The sequence below is a fragment of the Periplaneta americana genome, chromosome 3, assembly GCF_040183065.1.
Source record: "Periplaneta americana isolate PAMFEO1 chromosome 3, P.americana_PAMFEO1_priV1, whole genome shotgun sequence".
Lineage (NCBI taxonomy): Eukaryota > Metazoa > Arthropoda > Insecta > Blattodea > Blattidae > Periplaneta > Periplaneta americana.
In genome coordinates this window covers 153,867,607-153,890,534 of record NC_091119.1, presented here as the reverse complement: position 1 = coordinate 153,890,534, position 22,928 = coordinate 153,867,607, and the positions used below count along the sequence as shown (strand labels likewise).

At 33.1% G+C, this 22,928-nt stretch overlaps 1 protein-coding gene across 1 annotated transcript; it reads right to left on the bottom strand.

The window, feature by feature from the left end:
- Positions 1 to 122: 122 nt before the first annotated feature.
- Positions 123 to 22,308, bottom strand: LOC138696687 (carboxylic ester hydrolase-like). Its single transcript, XM_069821977.1, has 12 exons — positions 20,879 to 22,308; positions 20,586 to 20,673; positions 20,311 to 20,475; positions 19,038 to 19,175; positions 16,590 to 16,746; positions 13,727 to 13,912; positions 10,572 to 10,762; positions 7,726 to 7,900; positions 7,401 to 7,573; positions 6,658 to 6,805; positions 4,714 to 4,840; positions 123 to 523 (listed from the first exon to the last, which is right to left on the bottom strand). The coding sequence occupies exons 2-12, from the start codon at positions 20,646 to 20,648 to the stop codon at positions 178 to 180; spliced, it is 1,869 nt and encodes a 622-aa protein (XP_069678078.1). The 5' UTR covers positions 20,649 to 20,673; positions 20,879 to 22,308; the 3' UTR covers positions 123 to 177.
- Positions 22,309 to 22,928: the final 620 nt, after the last annotated feature.

Genomic DNA, 22,928 nt, shown 5'->3' with positions numbered 1-22,928 from the left:
AGTTATAGACGATCAGTAATCAATCTCGTTTCCAATTCCTCGACTTATAATCATACTTAACTAAAGGCTGTGAAGAATAATTCATATGGACAAATGCAAAATAAATTCTCACGATTTATAAATACAGTAAAGAGAGAATTTATAACTAATCAATGTTCGCAGAGTTTTTCCATCCATTTAAGACAAGTACAATGCTGACAAACACAAAACAATGAAAGTAATATGAAATTTCTTAGTACATGTGCCACTCTTCACTTTCACACAAACATCACATTGTACATTCTCTCTCAGTGGTAAACTATCCCAAAATTGCATCTGCTCATTAAAATGGCTCAAAGCCATTTGGAGTCGAAAAGGTCCCAGAAACAGATTTAAAAACTGAGAAGAGACAGATGATGTCTCTACTTGTCCAATGTTTAAATATCTCAAGTGCACGTTGTCCTTAGTAATTTCGCCTATCGGCTCCCATAGTAGATCTTGCAAAAGTCCACTGCTGTCATTGAATTTAGGAGGTGTTGGATTACTGCAACATAAACAATCAGTTTACTAATCATGAAAAGACTCAACACAGAATAAAATTGTATTGTATTGTATTTATTTACATTCCATGGAATTCGTACATCGCTTCACAGCTAGAATATGGAACATGTCAAAAAAATCGTAATAGTACTATAAGTCTTAATTCTAGTCACAGTCTAGTTGAAATATATACAGAAGAGTTTTACAATATAGTCTACTGGTTCAACACAAAGGTATAGTATCAATACTTAATACAACACAAGAATATTCATGAAGCATTGTTGAATGTCATAAATTCACCTAGAGAATAGAAGGCGTGAGAAATTAGGTACTTCTTTAAATTGGCCCTAAATAATCTTATGTTTTGAGTTTGATTTTTTATATCCATAGGGAGGCTATTCAAAATTTTTACTGCCATATGAGGAGCAACTAATCAAAACGTATATTGTCCACCAGTGGACAAAATTGAGTTTGATATGTTATCGTGTACTTTTTCATACGCTCTAAACGTTCCCATATTCAAATTACTGTACATCAAATCGTATAATTTGGCAGTGAAAAAGTGCTTTGAAAACCAGTGGTTGAAACAAATTGTATATTGTCCATGAAGGTGATTGAATCGAAACGTATATAGTCCACTAACATATTTTTTTTTCTATTTTTATTTGTTAAGGTTGGCAATTACTGACGAATTACAAAACGTTCATAGCGTTCATGTTTATGTTATGGATAATAAAATTATTATGTTCATTGTTGCGAGAATTGGCACTTTTATAACTTAATTATTGCCTGAGTATAAAGACAGTTAGTGATCAGAAACAAACCAAGAAGTGCGTTCTTCTAGTATTGCTTAATCAAATTATTATGGATTTAGAAGAGGAAACTGTATTAGTGGGAGAAGGAAGTGAAGACCGTGGGACAAGAAAAAGAATGAAAAAGAAATCAAAGAGAGAACAAGAGTACGAAAACAGGTAAAGTTTAAAAAATACAGATTGTATTATTATAATAGTATCGTCAGGTGAATGCATTCTGTTCTAAAATTAAACTTAATAATTTTTTCAATATAAATATTTTTACAGTCTCTTCTTGGTTCTGTCTTCCACAGATATCGTGATAATGATCCACACTTAATGCAATTTGAACCGCCCTGCCAGCACAAAGAAGGTTGCTTTCGTTGCTGTTCTATTCCTGTTAATGCTCTCTGTAAAGCAAAAAGGACAGTATTTGCTAATCCAAATAAAAAACAACAGGATATGCGGCTATCGTTCCTTTTGGATGTGAATAGTCCAAAATGTAGGCGTGTTCGGGGAGATACTGCTAAAGTAAAGCCTACTGCTTTCACAGTAAAATACCATGTAAGTTAGTGTTCAATTTTAACCAATTTGTACAGTATGCTGCTGATATATATTTTTTTATTATTTAAGAGGATTTAATGTAGCCTATTTTCCCCGCAAATAGAGATTTAAAAAATAAAATCATCACTTACTTAAGATTTCTCTCAGTTTTTAAATTGAATATTGTTTAATTAACACAATGCAGAGAGTTTTATTTTCACCAAAGTACTTAGAAACATTCTTACACTCTCCTAATTTTATTCACAGGTCAAATCAGCAGGAGAAAAAATTCCTGTATGTGCTAGATTTTTCAGAAAACTGTTTAGCATTGGTCAAACACGTGTAAATACAATTTCAAAGGCATTGCATCTGGTAAGGGAGTAATTGACAAAAGAGGAGGTGACCATAAGGTTGGGAAGTATGAAGCCAGAAGGAAGGAAGTCGTTAAATTCATATCAAAATTAAAAGGGACAGAGAGTCATTATAACAGAAGTAAATCTCAGAGACTTTACTTATCTTCTGACTTGAGCATAAACAAGCTTTTCAAAATGTACATCAACACTGTAGCATCCAATTTGAAAGTGAAGAAATCGTTTTTTACCAAATTGTTCAATACAAAATTCAATTTAGGGTTTGGCACACCTGCTAGTGACAAATGCAGCTACTGCCTTAGAATACGACATGAGATACAAAACGCTGAAGATGGTAACAAAAAGCAGCAGTTAATGTTAGAACTTCGTGCTCACAGATTAAGAGCAAAGGCATTTTATACGTTAATGAAACAGAAACAGCATGGAAGTCTATCCTTTGCTTTTGATTTACAATAAGTTCAGCCTCTTCCAAAGCTCAATATAGGCGAAGCATATTATGCCCGTCAGATATAATTTTATTGTTTCTGTGTAACCAATATAGAGGCTACAGAACCGGCTTTCTATGTCTGGAACGAAACACAAGCTGGAAGAGGGCCACAAGAAATTTCTTCTGCTGTTATAGATTTTCTGTCAAATACAAACTTTGATGAAGCCACCACTACTCTTCGACTCTTTGCCGATGGATGTGGTGGCCAAAATAAAAACCAACACTTAATACATTCAGTTGCATTTTGGCTCATCAAGAGATCTCCGCCAAATCTGAAAGAAGTGTGTTTCTTCTTCCCTGTTCGTGGACATTCTTTCTTACCCGCGGACAGAGTTTTTGGGCTCCTTGAGAAAAAACTACGTACAATTCCTGAAATTGTGACTCCACAAAAATATAAGGAAGTTCACAACGATGTAGGAAAAACAAGGGATATAGGGAAGATTGGAAATTAAACAATTATAAAGAATTGTCAAAGGTTTGGAAAAAAATAGAAGGCATAAGTGAAATGAAGAGAATTATTTTGAAGAAATCTAAACTGGCTGGAAAAAACAACAAAGAAGATGTCACATTCAAAACAGAAATCCACTATAATATTGACGATCCCTCAAAATCGTTCACAACATTAGCTAAACGTGGGTATAAGGGCCATGCTGTAGGCGAGGTCTCTGAACTCCCATTAACTAGTAGAGTAAAGGTAGAAAAAAGGGAAGATGTAAAAAGTTTCTCAGATTAAGATTTGGTGAAGACTGGATTTTGCAAGAAGAGTTGAACTTCTTCAAAGAAGCAATGGATCTGCCGCATGCAGCACAACGTGATGACGAAGAACACACCTGTGATTGTTTACATGAAGAGCCCGGATTTTGTAATTTGTAATCACAGGATAGTAACAATGGTTTAAAAATATATGGTGTATCATTAACTTCATAATATAAATAAATGCATTCCATTGTAATTTTGTGAACTTCCGTAATAATAAGTTTAATAATAAATTTCAAACCTTTCTTTTAGGTACATAATTAGCTTAAGAACATTATTTTGACTCATATTAACTCATCAAAATGTATATAGTCCAGTATTGCAAATCAAAACGTATAATGTCCAAAACATTATTGAGTTTTACAATGTAACCAGTGAATTAAAGATCTGCTGCAATATGGGATTTCATTCAGTACCTCTTCATCTAACTAACTGTAAAAAGTGCAACAGATTTCACTGGATACTTTTCCAGTAAACAGTTTTTCGCCTCTCCTAAAAAATTTATATTAATGGACAATATACGTTTTGATTAGTTGCACCTCATATAACGCACTCCTTTTTGATAGTACGATAGACTTGTCGATGGAGTATGAAAGTAATTTTTTATGCGTATTTATGCTATGAATTGTTGAATTAGTAGTTACAAAGTTTTCACGATTACATACGAGGAAATTTATTAATGAAAAATATACTGATAAACCATGGGCATTATTGTAGATTTTTAAAATGGTCCTACACGACTCCCTAGATTTGGCACCTGCTATTATTCGTATTACTCTTTTTTATAGTAGGAATATACTGTTACTATCTGTAGAATTTTCCCAGAATATATGCTACTATAATCAAAACTGTATTCCATGATCGATTGAAAATTATAAAATGATCTTAAATCTGAATCCATCTTACTGAATTCTAAAAACTTGATGCTTAAAGAACTACTAATACTCCTGAGAAGACTCTAGTAATTTGACAGACCAAAAAATAGACAGATGTTTGACAGTTTGCAGTTTCTTTTAACAAAATTTCGAACTCAAGATCTACCACTAATAAATTTGAACAGCTTTTACATAGACAAAGAAAAACAAAATAAATAAATAAAATAATAATAATAATAATAATAATAATAATAATAATAATAATAATAATAATAATAATAATAATAATCGAGAAGGTGAATGGAGTTCAAGTCTACTACTACCAGTGCTATAATACAGTAGGCCTTATAACAAGCTGAAGAACTGCTTACCTATATTTCATGAAGTTTGTCCAAAGTGTGATTACGACTTTCTGGACCTCCTCATCATTTTGACTCATAGACAGCACATTCCCTTCTAGTGGGAACAAATACATTAAATCATCTCCATGTTCCACACCTGAAATGAAGATTCTTCGTTATACATATAGCTATAATATTATGACAACAATATTGAGAATAGATTTGTCAGCAATGTTTGGTTAAGCAAGGAATATAGACTACTAGTATATGACAAATTTCAAATACCAGTAATTACTCCTATAGGCTTCAAATCATGCTTCACGAGAAGTAAACTGTAATGATAAAGAAGTTATATGTTCAGTTCATATTCGATTTATTGATTATCAATGCATGAAGTTCATATTTGTGCTGTAGAAACTTTTTATTTATATTTATTTTTTTAATCTATTATCATTTCAGATTTCTGTTTAATTTACATTTAAGTAAGTATGTTTTTTTGACAACTAACTTAGCTAAAGAGTCATATATAAGTATTTTCAGAATATTCAATTCTGTTTTCGGAGAATGGTGTACCCTTTATTATTCACACAGTGTGTTACCTATCATAATTTAAATAATTCAAAATAAGATCTTGAGAAAGAATCTGATTAAAAGTATTAAAGTTTAGCTTTGAATAAGATTCTTTGCAAAAATATAAATTTTCAGATAACTACTACAAGAACTAGGTACTGAGAAATGTTACCAATATAACATTATTTCATAATATATTTGTTAACTTTTCTCATGCGTTCGACTTAGTATACAGAAATAAAATAATAGATTGTTTAGTTCAATGAAATACCTTTTAAACTAATAAGGCTAATTGCATAAACATTGTGACAACAGAGTAAGAGTGAAAATAAATAATGACCTCAGTGAAAAATTTAAAATTGAATCAGGAATTAAACAAGGAAACAACCTATCTGCTACCCTATTTAGTATTTTAATAGATACTGTGCTAAAACAACTGGATTTAAGAAGTAATATATCTACAAAGTTAACACATTGTATAGCATATGCGGACGATATAGTATTAATGTCCAGAATCCAAAAGTCTTTAACTAATTTATGAACAACTAAAGAATGAATCCTTACATTATGGCCTAGTAATAAATGTACAAAAAAATATATATCTAGAATGTATGAGAAATAAAAATAACCTAGACAATGTTCTGATTAATAACGAACAGATTGAACAAATTAATTATTTTTAATATCTAGCACAATAGTGAACAGTAATAACTCCATTGAGGAAGAAATCGAAACAAGAATAATATTGTGAAATAAAGCCCATTACGCAAATTTAAATCTGTTCAAAAGTAAATTATTATCTAGGAAAGCAAAATTGAGGCTATACTATACTATAATAAGACCTGCAATGCCATATGCATGTGAAACATGGGGACCAGTAAGTTTACTTAAAGAAGCAGATACCCAAAAATTATTATCATTATTTGAAAGGAAACTATTGAGGAAAATATATGGGCTAATCAAAAAGAGGGATGGAAGTTGAAGAGTTCGGAGAAATAATGAATTACCGGTATATAAACTAAATAAAAGTGGAAACATTATTAATTTTATTAAATTACAAAGATTAAGTTGGTTCGGCCATATAATCAGAATGTCAGATGAAAGATTAGTCAAGGAAATATTTAAATTGAATCCAATAGGAACAAGAGCACAATGGAGATTATTATTATTATTATTATTATTATTATTATTATTATTATTATTATTATTATTATTATTATTATTATTTCCTCTGATGAGAGCCCCCTCGAAGGTTGGGGTCCTAAACAGAAGTTCGCTGCTGCTGATCATCATCATCATCATCATCAGCACTACCTTTTGTTTCATCTGTGTCATCACTGTCGATATATTTTTTAAGAAAGAAAAGTGGTTTGTTGTATCTGATGTTATATTCAGCTAATTTACCATTGTTCTTCAGTGTTGTTAAACGTTCAGGTACAAAAATGCGCCCTTTGTAGGCAAAGTTATATTTATATATCGGCCAATGTCCAGTTACAGAATGCAATAATGCTGCCTTATGCAGTCCATGAATTAGGTGACGATGTGACAATACCTGTAAAGAGATATTTCCATATAAAATAGTATTTGCTCACTAAAATATAAGATATGCTCCATCCTGTATAACTTTATCACATTATGCACCACCACCAGTGAAGTTACGCCCATCGTGGTAGGCATGATTCAAAAAGTAGGAAAAAGAAAGGAAGGGTACAGGGGAAAAAAAGATCAGGGTGACATGAAGCAAATTTTTCAGGAGAGCAAATTGAAAGTTCGACCTTAATCATTCTTTAATACAATGCTCAAATTTAAACTGCATGTTTCTCAGACGTTGATCGATTATGCTCAATAATATTTAACATGATGATACACTCACATATTAGGTAGGCCTACCTATTGGTAGTAATAACTCGTTTTTTACTTTTGGCGAATCCTGATCTTGTTTCCCTTCAAATGTAAGCCATTATTATATACTACTGTACTTAAGAAACGCGCTCCTTTTTGGTGACAGAAAATTCACAGAATGGTTAATCGGAGGACAAATAATCGAGGTTCTACTGTACATAATGCTGATTATTGCTTATTCAAATAACATTGGCATACATTGTTAAAAGCAATTAATTCAAGATAATATGTCAACATAAGCTTACTTCCAACAATTTCCCATCATTATCGCACAAATCCTCTGAATCCGTGAGATAATAATGTTTAATCCTTTGTACGATGTCATTTTTTACACTGGATGGCAGCATCAGCAATTTTGGTAGAATCTTAGGGCAGTGAGATTTCAGCAACATTCGAAGAACTTTAAAGGTGAAAAATGCTAGAATATGAATATTATAATATTAATAATAGGCTAATCATTAAAATTTACAAACACCATTATGCATGACTGTATCAAAATATGAGTGCTGAAAGTCAAATGTTGCAGTTCAGTGAATGTACTATGTAAACTGTTTTAAAGTGGATACTTACATGGCATGTAGTCACTGATTCCATTATTTGTGCTACCCATCAACCAAGGAACATTTTGATAACTGCCATTAACAATCAAATCCAGTGGATCATCTGAGATGAAAGGCTCAGGGTTATAGCGTGAACCATGTTCTACCACAGGTGTGAATCCAGTGCTTGGGACAAGCCATATATCCTGTAAAACAAAGCATCTGCTCTACTGTAAATAAAATCAGTTATGTTTTCCATTAATGCAATTTTATATGTGACAGTAACAAACTCTAAAATAGAAAGAACCTAAAACTCCACATCAGTTCAGGGGGTCGCGACCCACACTTGGGAATCACAGAATTAGAGTATATACAATGCGTGCCAGCGATTTTGGCAAATGGATTTTGTTAATTAGAACTTCAGAGCGAGTTACTCATTGTTGCAAGGTCGGTTGATATCTCTCTCAGGCTGCAGTGGTGACAGTTGTACAGTAAACACGCCTGAATCGTGGATACTACTGGATAGTCACCTCCAAGAACTAGGTACATATCGCAAACTGTAGAACTAAAGTATTATGTTGTCCTACGTGACTTTGCTCAAACCGTATCTAATTATAGAATGGAATGGCATTTTCTGGAGGGGGCACTATGACCCAGCACTGTGACCTTTCACGATCTATTGCACTGACTCTTAAGTTAGGCGCATTACCAAACTCACACTGCCTGACTACACTAAGGTTCACTGCATACCCAGATTTCGAGCAAGCCATCCCACTCATCTTTAAGTCAGCCCCCCTCTGTGCGTCGCTTGTTGGCATTCGGAGAATGCTATAGAATGATGACGAAATGGAGAAATGTTGGTGGAATGATGTATATATCTAATATGTGGAAACAGGAGAACCCCGAGAAAAACTCCAACTGCGATGATGTCCGCCAAAGTGTCACTACGAATTTTTCAATGAAAAATCCCAGACCTAACCGGGACTCGAACCTTGACTGCCTGCATGTCAGACTGAATGTCTGATCACTCAGCTACTGCAGGGGACGTATATAATTTTACTAGATACTGTAAATTTTCGATGACTGATTTATATTCTAACTCTTCCATTCTGGATATTTCTTCCTTTTCCATGAACTCACTGTTGATGACAAGATTCGTCACTGCTACTGCTGTCACTGGTTGATACCTACTCTTCTATTAGATTTAGTTTTCTTTTACTTGTAAACCAAGTTCTTTTACAATTTGTTATAAGGCTACTAATATCACTTAGAATCTAATTGTGTCTTAGTCTTCTGACTGTTCGACTGTACTCCATTTTATTGGTTGTCATAAATAAATGTCTTCCTTACTGTGACGAAAATCTTGTCTTCTTCTGTTTAACCAATCACAATCCTCATTCAGAAGAATTGACAGGCTCCCGTCAAATCCATGCAGAGGCAGAGTTGCCGCATCTTTTCCGAATTCCAAGAATCCCTTCAGTCTCACTGTGTCATTTCGAGGGTCACCAGGATTGTAGCAACTGTGCAATGTTGGGACGAGGGGACAGGATGGAATTGTCAGAGGTGTTTGTGTAGGAAATCATAAATCTGTAAGTGGATGTTCAAAAGAGCCACCGAACTGCACTCCATGTAATAAAATGGAGTATATTACCTCCTGTGTGTAAATATTCTGAATAGTATAAATACGTCGACTAGCATATTTATCACATCCTTTCTGTTTGAGATCGCCAGTACTTTTAATATCACCTCAAAATTTGAGACTGACCAAATACAAGAACAACTTCACCCTCCCATTTATTAGTTCATTATACATTATAATATAAATAAATAAAATATTATAAAATAAATATTATATTAAATTATAAATAATCACAAAGACAATTTTTTAATTTGGCTGGGACTAAATTGCCATTCAAACTTATAATTTATAATAAAATACATTAAATTGTTGCTATAAAATACGAGTATTATATTTGATGTATATCATTCCAGCACAAATAAAGACTTATGGTTTAAGAGAATTCGCTATACATAGAGGGCATCCGAAAACTACTTTTTCCATACCAGGGATGCTGAAAAAGTTATTTCCGCAAAAATATGGTAATGTATTTCGTAAAACTTCGTTTACCCTCAGCGTGCAACCTTCAACGAAAGATGGTGCAGTTAAAGTCGACGGAAGAACATTTGACTAAGAAATTATGTGTATATAGAACTATTCTTTTCGTTGCGAATTTTCTAGCTTTTAAAACCCAAGTGTACAGTACAGCAGAGCAGCTAGTGGCGAAGAAAAGGAGAGACTGGCTCATTGTCCAAGGATTATTATTCCTTGTAAACACATGCTACGCGTAATTTAAATCTTTGAAGGAAGTTCTCATATTCACCTGGTGTGTCGAATGATGATATTTCAATGTGTCTCTTTCGGTTACTTAACACACTTGAAATCGGGCGTTCCTGTTGCTTCTACAACTTGTTCTTGTATTTTCTGAGTGTTTATTATGAATCTTTGGGAACACAATTTGATGCAATTCATACCTACCTATTTTTCGCCTCTCGCTTAATGAAGTTATAAACATGAGTAATAATTCCTTTGTTCTGGTTATGCAGTGTTTTTCATTTTAATTTAGAAAATATAGGCGAACGAAAGTCGCTTACAGCAAGCTATTGAATCCACTTGGACTGTACCGTGGTTCATTTGTATGTTTCATAAAATGATGTAAAAATATAAACAACACAGAGAGTGTTATCGCAATTCATTCATACAGGACAACAGTAGCTCGTCTACTGGGCACTGTGAGCAAGGTCGTACACAAATTCGGTGGCTTCAGCTGTATCTGAGTGAATTTTGTTACACTTATTTTTTAAGCATTAAATACTTACAAACATTTTAATCATACTTTTGACGATCACATCTGCTGGTAACATACGCATGCATGTTACTAATGAAGCTGTTGATTCTGTTGAACAACCCAAAATGTGGGCTTGCTTTTGGGCTGTTTGTAGTGGATTGTCATTCCTTGCCCAGGGCATAAATATGGTCCCTTCCATGGATATTGCTCGATGAAACAGTCCTGTATGAATAATATGTATTCTTAGAAGCAAAAAATAAATACTTAAGCATTCATGCAATCAGCGTCTTCTCATTTAATATGTATTTCTACAATAGCATGGCTTTGCGCAGACATATAGATGTAACAAAATGAATTGAAAACTTTTAGAAAATTGCTTTTATGGATGTTTGTTGAAAGAAAACAGATGAAGTAATGGAAATGAAACTTATCAGTTTGAATTAAAATTTAGTAAACAGTGCCATACTCTGCAATAAAAAGTAAAATAAAAATGAACAGCTAAAAAGGACTATATTTATTTATTTAACACTGCCTATTATTATAGGCTGGCTACAAACATAAAATATAAAATAACAAAGGATACAATTTCATGTAAAATACTGTGATATATTTTGATAACATTCAAAAGTAATAATATAGGCCAAAACAATTTATATTTTGAAATCTTAAATTAAAAATTACTAATGACTAACTCAAAGATTTGGCACTTGAAAAAAAAAAAAACTCCTGAAGACAGTAGCAAAATAGGAAAAGATTTTGAATCTTACAACATTGTTTCTTATAAATTTGAAGTGATCCCTTTATGGCTAACAGAGCTATGCATTTCAGGTTATATATATAAAATTTGTTTTGAACAGTAAGTTCTGTGGAAGGTCATTTCATGTTACATAACAGTGAAGCATATCATACTTTGAATAACAAAACTTTTCAAGGGAAAGAGATAGTAAATACTTAATTTGAATAAAGATAGTTACAGTGACCAGTATAGCTTTCCAAGAAAATAAGATAGGAGAATTGATCTGACTCAAGACAACTTTTCCTCATGTTGACGAGGTCATGAGACTAATTATTCAGAGCTGACACATTTGCTTGCTGTTGACAAAACAGTATTGTGGACATAATTTTGCATGACAAAAAATGACTGTTCGGGATATCTATGAAGCACTTGAAAGATTACACGCAATTTATTTTGGTCAATTTTAAAGTAAAGTTCCATTAACGTCTGTTTTATTTTTATGTGAAAACAGTGTGTCTACTTAATCTATTACGTTACACACAAACTTAACCCACGGTTTTCTTGTTATTTATCTGATTGATAAGATCTTGCTATTTGTTTGCTAGAAAATTATATTTAATTAATGATTGTGGAGTATTATATTCGACATCATTTCCCATAACTTTTTACGATTTACATTATCATATGCTTTTGCAAAATCTACACACAAAATATATATCAGTAAATTAAACTTCTGTTTTTTATTTTTTTTAATTTGTTGCATTGTGAAGATGCATCTGTAATGCTTTTTTTTTTTTTTTTTTTTTTTCGAAAAATCATGTTTTCCTTCTTCTATGAAGTGTTCACAAAACTGATTTAATTTATTTTTTAATACCTTCGCATATAGCTTTGAGCAGAGTAATTCCTTGGTAGTTGTTATAGTCAAGTATCGAAATCAATTGTAACAAGATTATAAAAACACAGACTTGCCTTTCATTGGTTGTAACATAATAAGTAATATTATAACACTATGTATAAAATTTCACTCTCATAATTCGATGGTCAGTCAATATAGAATTGCAATAAAATATGTCCATTCAGTATCTGGTATTATGCAATGCTGTAGACGTAAGCACTATGTAGTTAAACAATTTCTGAATAGCGTATTAACTCCATTACAGGAAGTGAATTAAATTTAGCAACTCTTATGACTTGAAAGAAATTCCAAAATAAAATTACCAGCATTAATTCTTCTTCTTCTTCTTCTTCTTCTTCTTCTTCTTCTTCAGGTAGTTTTGACCTTCTTAACGATTCTCCTCCATTCGTTCCTATTCTGTACGAGTTTTGTCCAGTTCCATCTTTCTTAAATCTTCTAAAACATCGTTTAACCATCTATTTTTTTGTCTTCCCTTTTTCCTTATAGTTGGTGGTTTTCAGTTATAAATTTTCCTTACTATTTTTTCATCTTCCATTCGGTTCACTTGTCCAAATCAAGCCAGTCTCTGTGCCTTTATATAGTTTATTATGTTTTTATTTTGAATTGCATTATTTAGTTCTTTATTATTCCGAATTCGCCAATTACCATCTGTATCTTTAATTGGGCTAAACATTTTTCGTAGTATTTTCTTATCGAAAATTAAGACCAGCATTAATTAAATTTACTATTTCTCTTATAAGTACCGATACCGGTAATACTTCTTCCTCTTATTCCTACATCTTAGTTGTACAGGTCACTCACAAAAACGCTGTCAGGTAACTGGATAAATAAAGTTGTGCTGTGTAAGGAACAGTTTTTGGTCTTACGTTTTTTTACACCACTCATATTGAAGTATGTCATTTGTGTCTCTGCCTACTTTATTGGTGATTATGATGAAGAATCCTATTGTGAGGTTGGAGTACGGTACCCATTAGGTCGAATTCTTTTCGCCCCATATGTTGATATGACATGAGTATGGAAGTAGGCAGGGTGAATGAAGATGAAGGTGATAATCACGGAGTGACATGAGCCCAGGGTTCAGAGCCGAAAGTTACCCACCATTTGCTCTTAATGGTTTGAGGGAAAACCTCGGAGAAATCTCAACCAGGCAACTTGTCCCAACCAGATTTCAATTCCGGACCCCTCTACTTTTGCAGTCAGACCTACTTACCACTATTTCAAAGCAGTGGACTTCGGTCTCATGTTGCTGCTTTAAATTTGTCTAAAAATGGACTAAATTCGAACTTTTAAGTAATAAACAGAGCGCAAACCTATACTGAAAGAATAAGCAGAGAGTAGACTATTATATGAATACTGTCATACAGCTTTGTAAACTGAAGTACCAATAAAATTTAACTGAAATACTTCGTGCATATAGATATCACAGCAATATATCTTGGTGTAAATTAATTTAAAAATATATCTCATGATATGAGTAATTAACTGTACTGAGAGAATACATAGGATTTTAAAGAACATTCTTTTACAAACTTACCTACTGTTAGAGGTGACAGCATATGATAATGAACCGAGGCTCCTCCAGCTCCATAACCCATAATAGTCACACTTTTAGGATTACCACCAAATGCTTCTATATTGTCCTGTACCCAACGCAATGCTGCCACTTGATCCTTCATGCCATAGTTTCCAGGTGCTTCATCATCACCAGTGCTCAGAAATCCTTAGAATAAAAAATCATAAAGTTATATTGTTATTTTACAGTTACCGTTTTGCATTGTATTTATGTATATGGGCACCGGGAGCGATTCCAAACTCTAAATGGGGACACTTAATATTCATCCATTACAGCATCAATGCTGCGCGGTGTTCAGTGGGGAAGAAAGGGGTTGAAGAGAAGTCATGGCTCCGCGAGAGAGAGTAGAATTCGCTTTTGATGCCCAGCCCTGATGTATACTGTATAATGCTCATTATTTATGAAATTCGCCTTTAAGTGTGTTAGCAAGTGACGATTTGAATTAGATATTCAAAATTCCAATATGTACTGATACTCTGAAATAGACTACAGAATAAGAAATAAATTTCTGAAACTAACCATTCTTCTCTTGTTTTTTTATTTTCGTTTCTCTTCTCCCCCCCCCTTTTACAGAAGAAAAGAAAGAGTGCCAAAGGTAAAGAGGCCTACTGTTCACAGCCATAACTATTCTACAATTATTGTGTGAAAATAGTACCGTAATCCGTTGTTGTTGTTGTTGTTGTTGTTGTCTAGTGCCCTGCATCTGGCAATGAAGCCATTAGCAGTCGTGCTTTCCAATACTTTTGAACTGTAGTTTCTTCTGATCTTAATGCTTCACAGGTCTTCAAGTGATCTTCATTCATTTCTGCTGGATCATTACACAGGACACATATTGGTGAAGCTGAGATACCTATTCTGTAGAGATGACTTGCTAGACAGACATGATTTGTCAATAGTCTGAAGGCTGCAACTGCTGTTTTCCTTGGTCTCTGGGGGATTATATCTGGGTTGGAGAGTAGTGCAATCCATTTTTTGTCTTTAGCATTTGATTCTATTTCTTGTAGGTATGAATGAGAAAATTTTGTAGTGATCAAGCGTTTTATTGAGGAATATGAGAAATTAAATTTAGGCTTTTGTTTTATTGTTGTGCCTTTCTTTGCAAGTGTGTCTGCGGTTTCATTCCCCATGACTCCACAGTGTGTTGGAATCCATTGGAGATGGACAATCTTATTAACTTTTTGGAGTTGTGTTAACATTTTGTAGCATTCTCTTATTTTTGTTGACTTCTTTGTAGCATTGGAACATATTCCCTGAATTGCAGCTTTAGAATCTGAAAGAATTACTGTCTTGTTATATTTATTTAAGAGAAGGTTTAATAATTGTCGGAGAGCAATGTGTATAGCCTCTATTTCACCATCATAATTTGTTGTCTCTGCCAACAGAATGATAAAAGGAAAAATGTGTACATGTAACCCCAGCTCCAGTAAGGTTTTCTGAGGTGGATCCATCGGTATATATGTGTAGCCATTCTTCTGTAGGGTATCTAGTATTGATCGTTTCCAGTGCTAGAAGTTTTTGTATTTCTTTTGGTGTGTCTGATTTACTTATTTCCTCTGTCAATTCCAAACTGAAGGTAGGTTGCAATAATTCCAATGGATTTTTTTTTATGAGTAAATTTTCTCTGGTGTTATGAATGTTCAATTTGGATTTAATCTGTGTTACCTTTTCTAGGAAACTACTATGAGTTTTAAGGATTGAGGAAGGGAGGTTCTTTTCTGTCCATTTAGAGTTTGGCAGTCGTAACATTTTCTCATGTTGGAGCAGTGCTTGTTCTTCTATTTTTGTTGTTATGGTGGGATCCGTGTTAAGGTAAGCATGGCATCAACAGGTGTGGATTTAACTGCTCCAGTGATTAGACGAAGAGCCTGATTTTGTAGTTGTTCAAGTTTATTGATGTTAGCATTTGCTGCTGTTATTAATGCTTCAGAACAGTACAAGAGGTTTGGTTTAATATACATTTTGTATGTTGTATTAAGGACTCTCCTTGAGCAGCCCCATTTAGCAACAGCTAACCTTTTTAGGATTTGCAGTTTCTTTTCAACCTTTTCTGAGATGTTTGTTATATGTTTTTTCCAACTAAGTTTTCTGTCGAAAGTGATGCCCAAGTATTTGGCATCACCAACTGCTTTGAGTGGTTTATCATTATAATTTATGTTAATAGTCACTGGTTTATATTTTATTGTAAATAATTCATAAGTTGTTTTTTCTACATTAATAGTCATGAGATTTTTGTAGCTCCATTCATGTACTTAGTTTAGGGCTTTTTCTATTCTGTCTTTAATTAATTTAGGTTTTTTGGAGAGCCTGGAGTCCAAATGACTACGTCGTCAGCAAATAAAGCAATTTTGGTTTCTGAAGTTTTTATTATTGATGGAAGGTCGTTTATATAAATATTAAAGAGTGTTGTGCTCAGAACAGCACCTTGTGGAAGTCCTCCGTGTGTTTGTTTATATTTGGAAATGTATGTATTATATTTTGTACCATAATCTAAAATTGATAGTTTTTAGACAAATATTGAGCAGAATCCATATGATTTATTTTGCAGAAAATAATCCTTTGAAAAAACAGAATGATTGTCAAAAAATGCTGTCAGTCTTAGCAGGTTTTCTTTTCTCAGAGTACAGTTGAATATTTTTTGTTTGTACTACAATTAATCAAATACCCTTGCTATTGTAGTTCATACAGTCCGCTAAAGCAATATCAGAGAAATGACCCTCTAACAAATATTGCGTAAATAATGAGCTGATGTGTCAAATTGTCATGGCATCTTTACAGTCATATGTAAGAATTTTTAAGAATTACATATATGTAAAGTAGAACTTACCAAAAGCCCCTAATCTGTAATTTGGTGCGACCACTACTATGTCTTGATCCATTAGATACAGAGGGTTGTTCATCTTAAAACCAGCTGAACCCCTGTAGAATTCTCCATCGTGAAACCAGACCATAACATCTAGCAGTGTTCCGCCATATGGCTTTATCTGAAAGTTTTACTCTGTATATTACAATGATGGATGGAAATTGAATATAAATGGAACTAAAAAAATTAAACCTACAATATTGTTAAAAGAATTACAGAAGAACTATTGCTAGTGAAACATGAACTATACATACCGGTATTCACTTTAGCTTTGAATATCAATTATATTAGACTTCTAGAAAAGCGAATATATAAGAATGTGGTGAAAGAAATCTAGAGCAGACCTATTCAGCGATTTAATGTAATCTCTCCATCAAGCAACTTATGAGAAAAGTACTAAAAAGTACTTTGAATTGAATTTTATGAGGGAGGCACTATGACCCAGCATTGTGATCTTTCAAGATCTGTTACGCTAACCCTCAAGATAGGCGCACTTCCAGACCCATATTGGCTGACTACACTAATGCCGCGTATCCAGGTTTCAATCAGGCAACCCCAGCCTAGTTCCTAGCCAGTCCCCTTCGTGCGCCACCAGGTGGCATCCTGTGAGTGCTATGGATTGATTTGATGACAGAATGGAGAAATGTTGATGGAAATATGTAGATGCCTAATATGGGGAAACGGGAGAACTCCGAGAAAAACCCCAACTGCGACCTAGTTCACCACAAGTGTCACTACGCACTTGGCAATGAAAAATCCCAGGCCTCACTGGGTCTCGAATCCAGACCGCCTGCATAGCAGACTGAAGGTCTGACCACTCGACCACCATACAAAAGTACTTTGAAATATTACTTGTACTGAGAAATGATCTCATGTACCATTATAAAATAATTAATTTATTCGATCCTTTATTTGCTTGTGTTTTATGTATGAAAAGAGTGGATGAATATTCTGTTGCACGTGAAACATTGTTGATCATTTATGTACAGCTACAACTCGCAAGATGTAGACGAGAAATGAATGGAGATCCTTAGAGGTGGATTTTCAGATCCAGATATACTACCACAGAAGTGACTCAGGAATCACCAGTTATTGCAGACCAGCCTTGAAAATTAGCTGTCTCACCAGTTAGCCCTTAGCAAGCTGGTGGGGTCCATTTTATACTCCATACCCCTTAGCTTACAGCGTGTGCATTTCAGATCAACTTTTGGAGGATTAGACATCTCCTGATTGTCATCATGATAATTGCTAGCAACTCTCAACATGGGGGTATCTTTCGTCTAGCACAGAGAACACTTGCATATGCCAACAAGTCTCATCCAGTGGTCGCAACGGCACCGTACATGATTGTAAGTGCTTTTCAGGGAAATGCCATCAATATAGCTTAGGGGTAACGAGTTGGACTCGTATTTCAAGGCTACACTCGGGCATGGGTTCGAATCCCGTTCGGGCTAAATATCTGGCTGGGTTTTTCCAATGCTACATGCTACAATATATGCAGGAAAATATGAAATATGCAAAAATATACACCATTAACTTTTCATATTCGTCATCAGGTGTTCAAAACGTGCATAAAAATGTTTTAGCATGACTTTCAACTGGCCAGTAAAAATATGCTTTTGCATACGAATTCTAGCCCTACTCATGACGAATCCTTGGTCTCATATCACCAAAGTATCATCTCACTAGCGCCAATTCCACTGACGTCAGATAACCTTAACCTACAATTGATACAATGTTGTTAAATAGCCTAAGAGAAATAGTCTAGCTGATTATGTCCATCTGACATCACCAAAGCTAGTAGGCCTACACCTAATCGTAATTAATTTTTGATGACATGAAATGATACGAAATGTTGAGAGAAATGAGAGAACCTTAGAAAAACCCTCATCCTCTAGTCTTGTCCGCCACAAGAGAGTATTAACTCCATTTAACACCAGGGATCAAATCCCCAGTCTGTTACATAAGTCTATGCTCTAGCACTGAGCTACTGCAAGAACCCATTCCCAGTTTGCTTGTGTTGAAATCTTTATGAGACACGCTGCATTCAGTTTGTGTTATTTACAAAAATGGATAATACTAACTCTAGTAATTGCTTCCATTCCGCTGAGCAACGTATTTGTCATTTAAAACAACAATGATACCGGTACGAGTCTATCCACTTACTAAGTGCATTTCCACAAACTCTTCTGTCTTATGAAATTAAAAAAGTATAGTAAGGTAATTATTCAAATATGATAATTAGTACCGGTACCAGTAATAAAGGCTTTTGGTCTCTCTCTCTCTCTCTTTCTCTCTCTTGTTTTATACCGAATAACTTTTAACTATTCTACCCAAAAGTTTACTTTAGGCAAAATATATATTTATATGTATTACTTTTTGTCAATTGTTTTAGCAAGACTGTTTCGTTACCTGTGGTGTATATACATTGAGGTAAAGACAATCTTCGCTGCCTGACACTCTGCTAGAAATTGGTGAAATACTGATACAATCCTCTGCATCATGTTTTGCTTCTAGAACACCACTCCAAGGCAGAAGTTTATGTGGTGCCTGTACAAAAGAGAAAAAAAATTAATTGCTTAATCTACTTACACCGTATAATGTATAAATGAAGTCAAATATCTTACTTTTGGGGTTATAAAGACTACGTCCTTTTGTGTGCAATCCATACAACGAAAGTTTATGTTCTTATTTCATTGTATATGAAGGATTTCATCCACAACATGATAGAGGAAATTAATGTTTACATAATGCGTAAAACATGTAATAGGAAAGTATTGTCAACTTTATGGTGTCAGCCTGGCTGACCTTCTATCCCCAAGGTTGCGGGTTCGATCCCGGGCCAGGTCAATGGCATTTAAGTGTGCTTAAATGCAACAGGCTCATATCAGTAGATTTACTGGCATGTAAAAGAACTCCTGCGGGACAAAATTCCGGCACACCGGTGATGCTGACATAATCTCAGCAGTTGCAAGTGTCGTTAAATAAAACATAACATTTAATTTTATGGTAGCCTATGGTATTCATTTTTAAGTGGTTACTTGAGTTTGAAGTCAGTATTACATGATGACGATGATGATGATGATGATGATGATCATCATCATCATCATTATCATCCATTATCAATGGCAAGAATTAGACCTATTGACCTGTTCCATCTCAGAATTGTTCATATCATCTTTTAATAATAATAATAATAATAATAATACTGGTAATAATTAATTTTGAATTATACTAACTTTTACATATAAAAGGAAGAAAATGACTGCATGATTTGATTTATGGACTCCTATGCCTTTTAGTGCCATATACCAATATTTCATATTCTCATAATATTCTCATTTACACATTTCTTATATAGAAAAACTTGTCTGTGAATCAAGATGGTGCTTTAGACCAATAAATTATCTTTACAACTTGATTATGTTTCTCACAAATCTCAAAGAAAGTAGCCTACTAGTATACATATATTTCTCACCTGAACAAATGTATGTGGACGAACTAAATAATATAATCTTCCAATATGAAAATCCAAACGTTATTTTTATTTAATTTCAGTTATATTTATAATTCTTATATTGGAAATGGTCTCAAACTTTATCAGAAGTGTTCAATTTAAAGTGTACTATTTTCTGTAACAGCAACAAACAAATAACTTTTAATTATTATGTGTACCGGTACTTACTTTAAAGCGAAGGTGGTTAACTGGTGGTTGAGCATAGGGGATTCCCATAAAAGCACAATAGCATTTTCCTTCCTTAGAATAAAAGTAAGTTCCTTCTATTACTCCCTTGTTCACCAACACTTTTACTGGTTGAAAATCGCAGCAGCTATCATAAGATTCTACAAACTGCAGAAGAAATAATTTCAGTGAAATGAAATTGACAATATGAAGTGCGACAGTAAATGTACCTTTACATTAATCTTATTTAAGAAATTATTAATGAGTTATTTTCTTACCCTCAATGGAAAAATAAATGACAAATAAATTTGGAGAAAGGAGCACAGCAGTACATGTTTCATACTGCAAAGAAGTACGAAGATAATTCTGAAAATAAACACAAGATTCAGTAAAATAATAAATTGTAAAGTTATGCTACACCATAAATAATACTTTTAACTTACTGGAAACCATAAATATACTAACAGAAATGCATAGATAAATTGCCTTGATTATAATTACAAACTTCAATATTGAAATTAATGGAAATTAAATTCAGGCACACTTTTTCAAGTGTAAAAGCAAATCTTACCATATAACATATAATAAATAATTTAATTACTCTTCATTACACAAATTTCACTTTTTACCACATATTACGTTTAAACAACTTTAATTACATAATTTTCATTGCAGAGTTCTGTATTTTTTTAGCGTTCCGAAGTACAGAAATGAAAATGATACAGATTTATTATTATTATTTGTGTCTTATCTATCCGAAAATGTTTGATGTATAACAGTAACAGCAAGTATTTTTATAATGCACATATAATACAACTGCTAACATTTAGAATCTTAAAAGCACTAGAATGAACATTTATCAGAATGTAGAAATTGCACTCAAATGAGAGTGTTGGCTTCCCACTCACCAATTACTGAAGAAATTAGTCATATGGGAACAGTAAACACTACAGAACAGGTTCTACTTGTCATTATTCCAATAAGCAACCTTGAAACGATAAATGAATTGATAATTTCGCAAAGCAACTTATAAAGCTTCTTACTACCGTACTACCTACACCATAATGACGCACGAAAAATAGGTAGTTTGCAGTCAATAAAGGCTGGAGACAAGCGGTTATAATTAAGCTTTGAGAAAGAAACTCTCCAGAATGTTTTGAAAATTTTGTTAATCTTTCTAAATATAAAGCATGTTCTTCTAGTACCTAATCAAATGCTCTACCACACAAACTAATGATCCCTTTTTAAAGCATTCTGTTTAACGTGAAAAGGATGATGAAGATTTTTGTTAAAGATGTTGATAACAGAAAATAATGTCATTGTTAAATTTTCGGTCTTGCTAAAAATTTTAAACCACTTCATAATATTTTTAAATTCACAATTTAATGAAATTCTGTGAAAACCAGATAGATACTGTACGAAAAAAAAGGCGATGAAGGAATTATAACATTTATAACCTGCTGATTTCTTTTCCCCCCTATTAAATTTAAATAAGATAGACAATGGCAAAGTCTACATCCATAACATAATGCTAAACTGTTTTGAATCAGTATGGATTGAAAAAAACCTGTGAATAAAAATTAAAAAAATAAAAGGATAGATGTAGAAAGAATATTGTCTGAAAAATAAAGAATTACATTCTTGATCTTAGGACTAGCAGGAATGGTACACTTTCAATTAACACAGCCAGAAAGACTGGATTCTTAGGGTTCATAATTTGTATTAATAGTTTGTTAAAGTTAACAGCAAACTTTCCAAGCATGAAACTATTGTATCTGTCATTGTATAAGGACTCCCAAGATCATCTAGAAATGTTATTTATTTATTTTTTTAATTAGGAGGTCATGCCGAACAGGGATGCAATAATAACCTGACATGTAGACAGTTGAAAACAATTTTTAAGAAGCTTATTAGATATTGATTCTGTGATCCATGACCACTCATATTTGGGCAAAATAAATTATAACATTCTGGGTGAATTTAGTTATGTTATTGTATATTATATATATATATATATATATATATATATATATATATATATAGGAAGCTTTGTAGTGAGTCATTTAAAAGCAAAACTGAAATACAGTCTTTGTACAGAATGTTTAACTTCCCAAGATAATATGTATTCAAATTTGATATATGAAAATAATGTCTAATAAAATATTATTTTTATTGATTTAACAGGATTTATTCACAGAAATTTCGACATCCATCTTCCTGGATTTCCCTGTCTCAGTTATGAAAATTTCCCTGATGAATCATGAGTACTACTATGAGTGTAGCTCCATGTACAATTTTATATAGCTCAACTAAAATATGTTTTTATATTGACTTAATCTGTTTACTATGTATTGTATTTTTTTGTTTAGCATAACTGATGAATTGTATGTACTGTAAATTGAATAGTATACTGTATAGGTCAACTGATGAATTGTTTAAGCTTATAAATTGAATTAATCTACTTCATATGAATTGTATAGCTTAACGAAAATAAGTTTGTAAATTGAACTAATTTGATTGTATATGTTTGTATAGTTTGGCTGATGAATTGTATATGTTCTTAAAATGATTACTAGTCTGTGTAGCTCTACTGATGAATTGTATATAGACCTACTGTAAAT

What these genes read in the sequence shown, in the direction of transcription:
- LOC138696687 (XM_069821977.1), bottom strand. Translation starts at nt 20,648, where the DNA reads ATGAAACATGTACTGCTGTGCTCCTTTCTCCAAATTTATTTGTCATTT. An exon ending in TTAACCACCTTCGCTTTAAA is followed by an intron (nt 19,176 to 20,310) that starts GTAAGTACCGGT and finishes TCTTTTGTACAG; the next exon opens with GCACCACATAAACTTCTGCC. An exon ending in ATGATGGGAAATTGTTGGAA is followed by an intron (nt 6,806 to 7,400) that starts GTAAGCTTATGT and finishes ATCTCTTTACAG; the next exon opens with GTATTGTCACATCGTCACCT.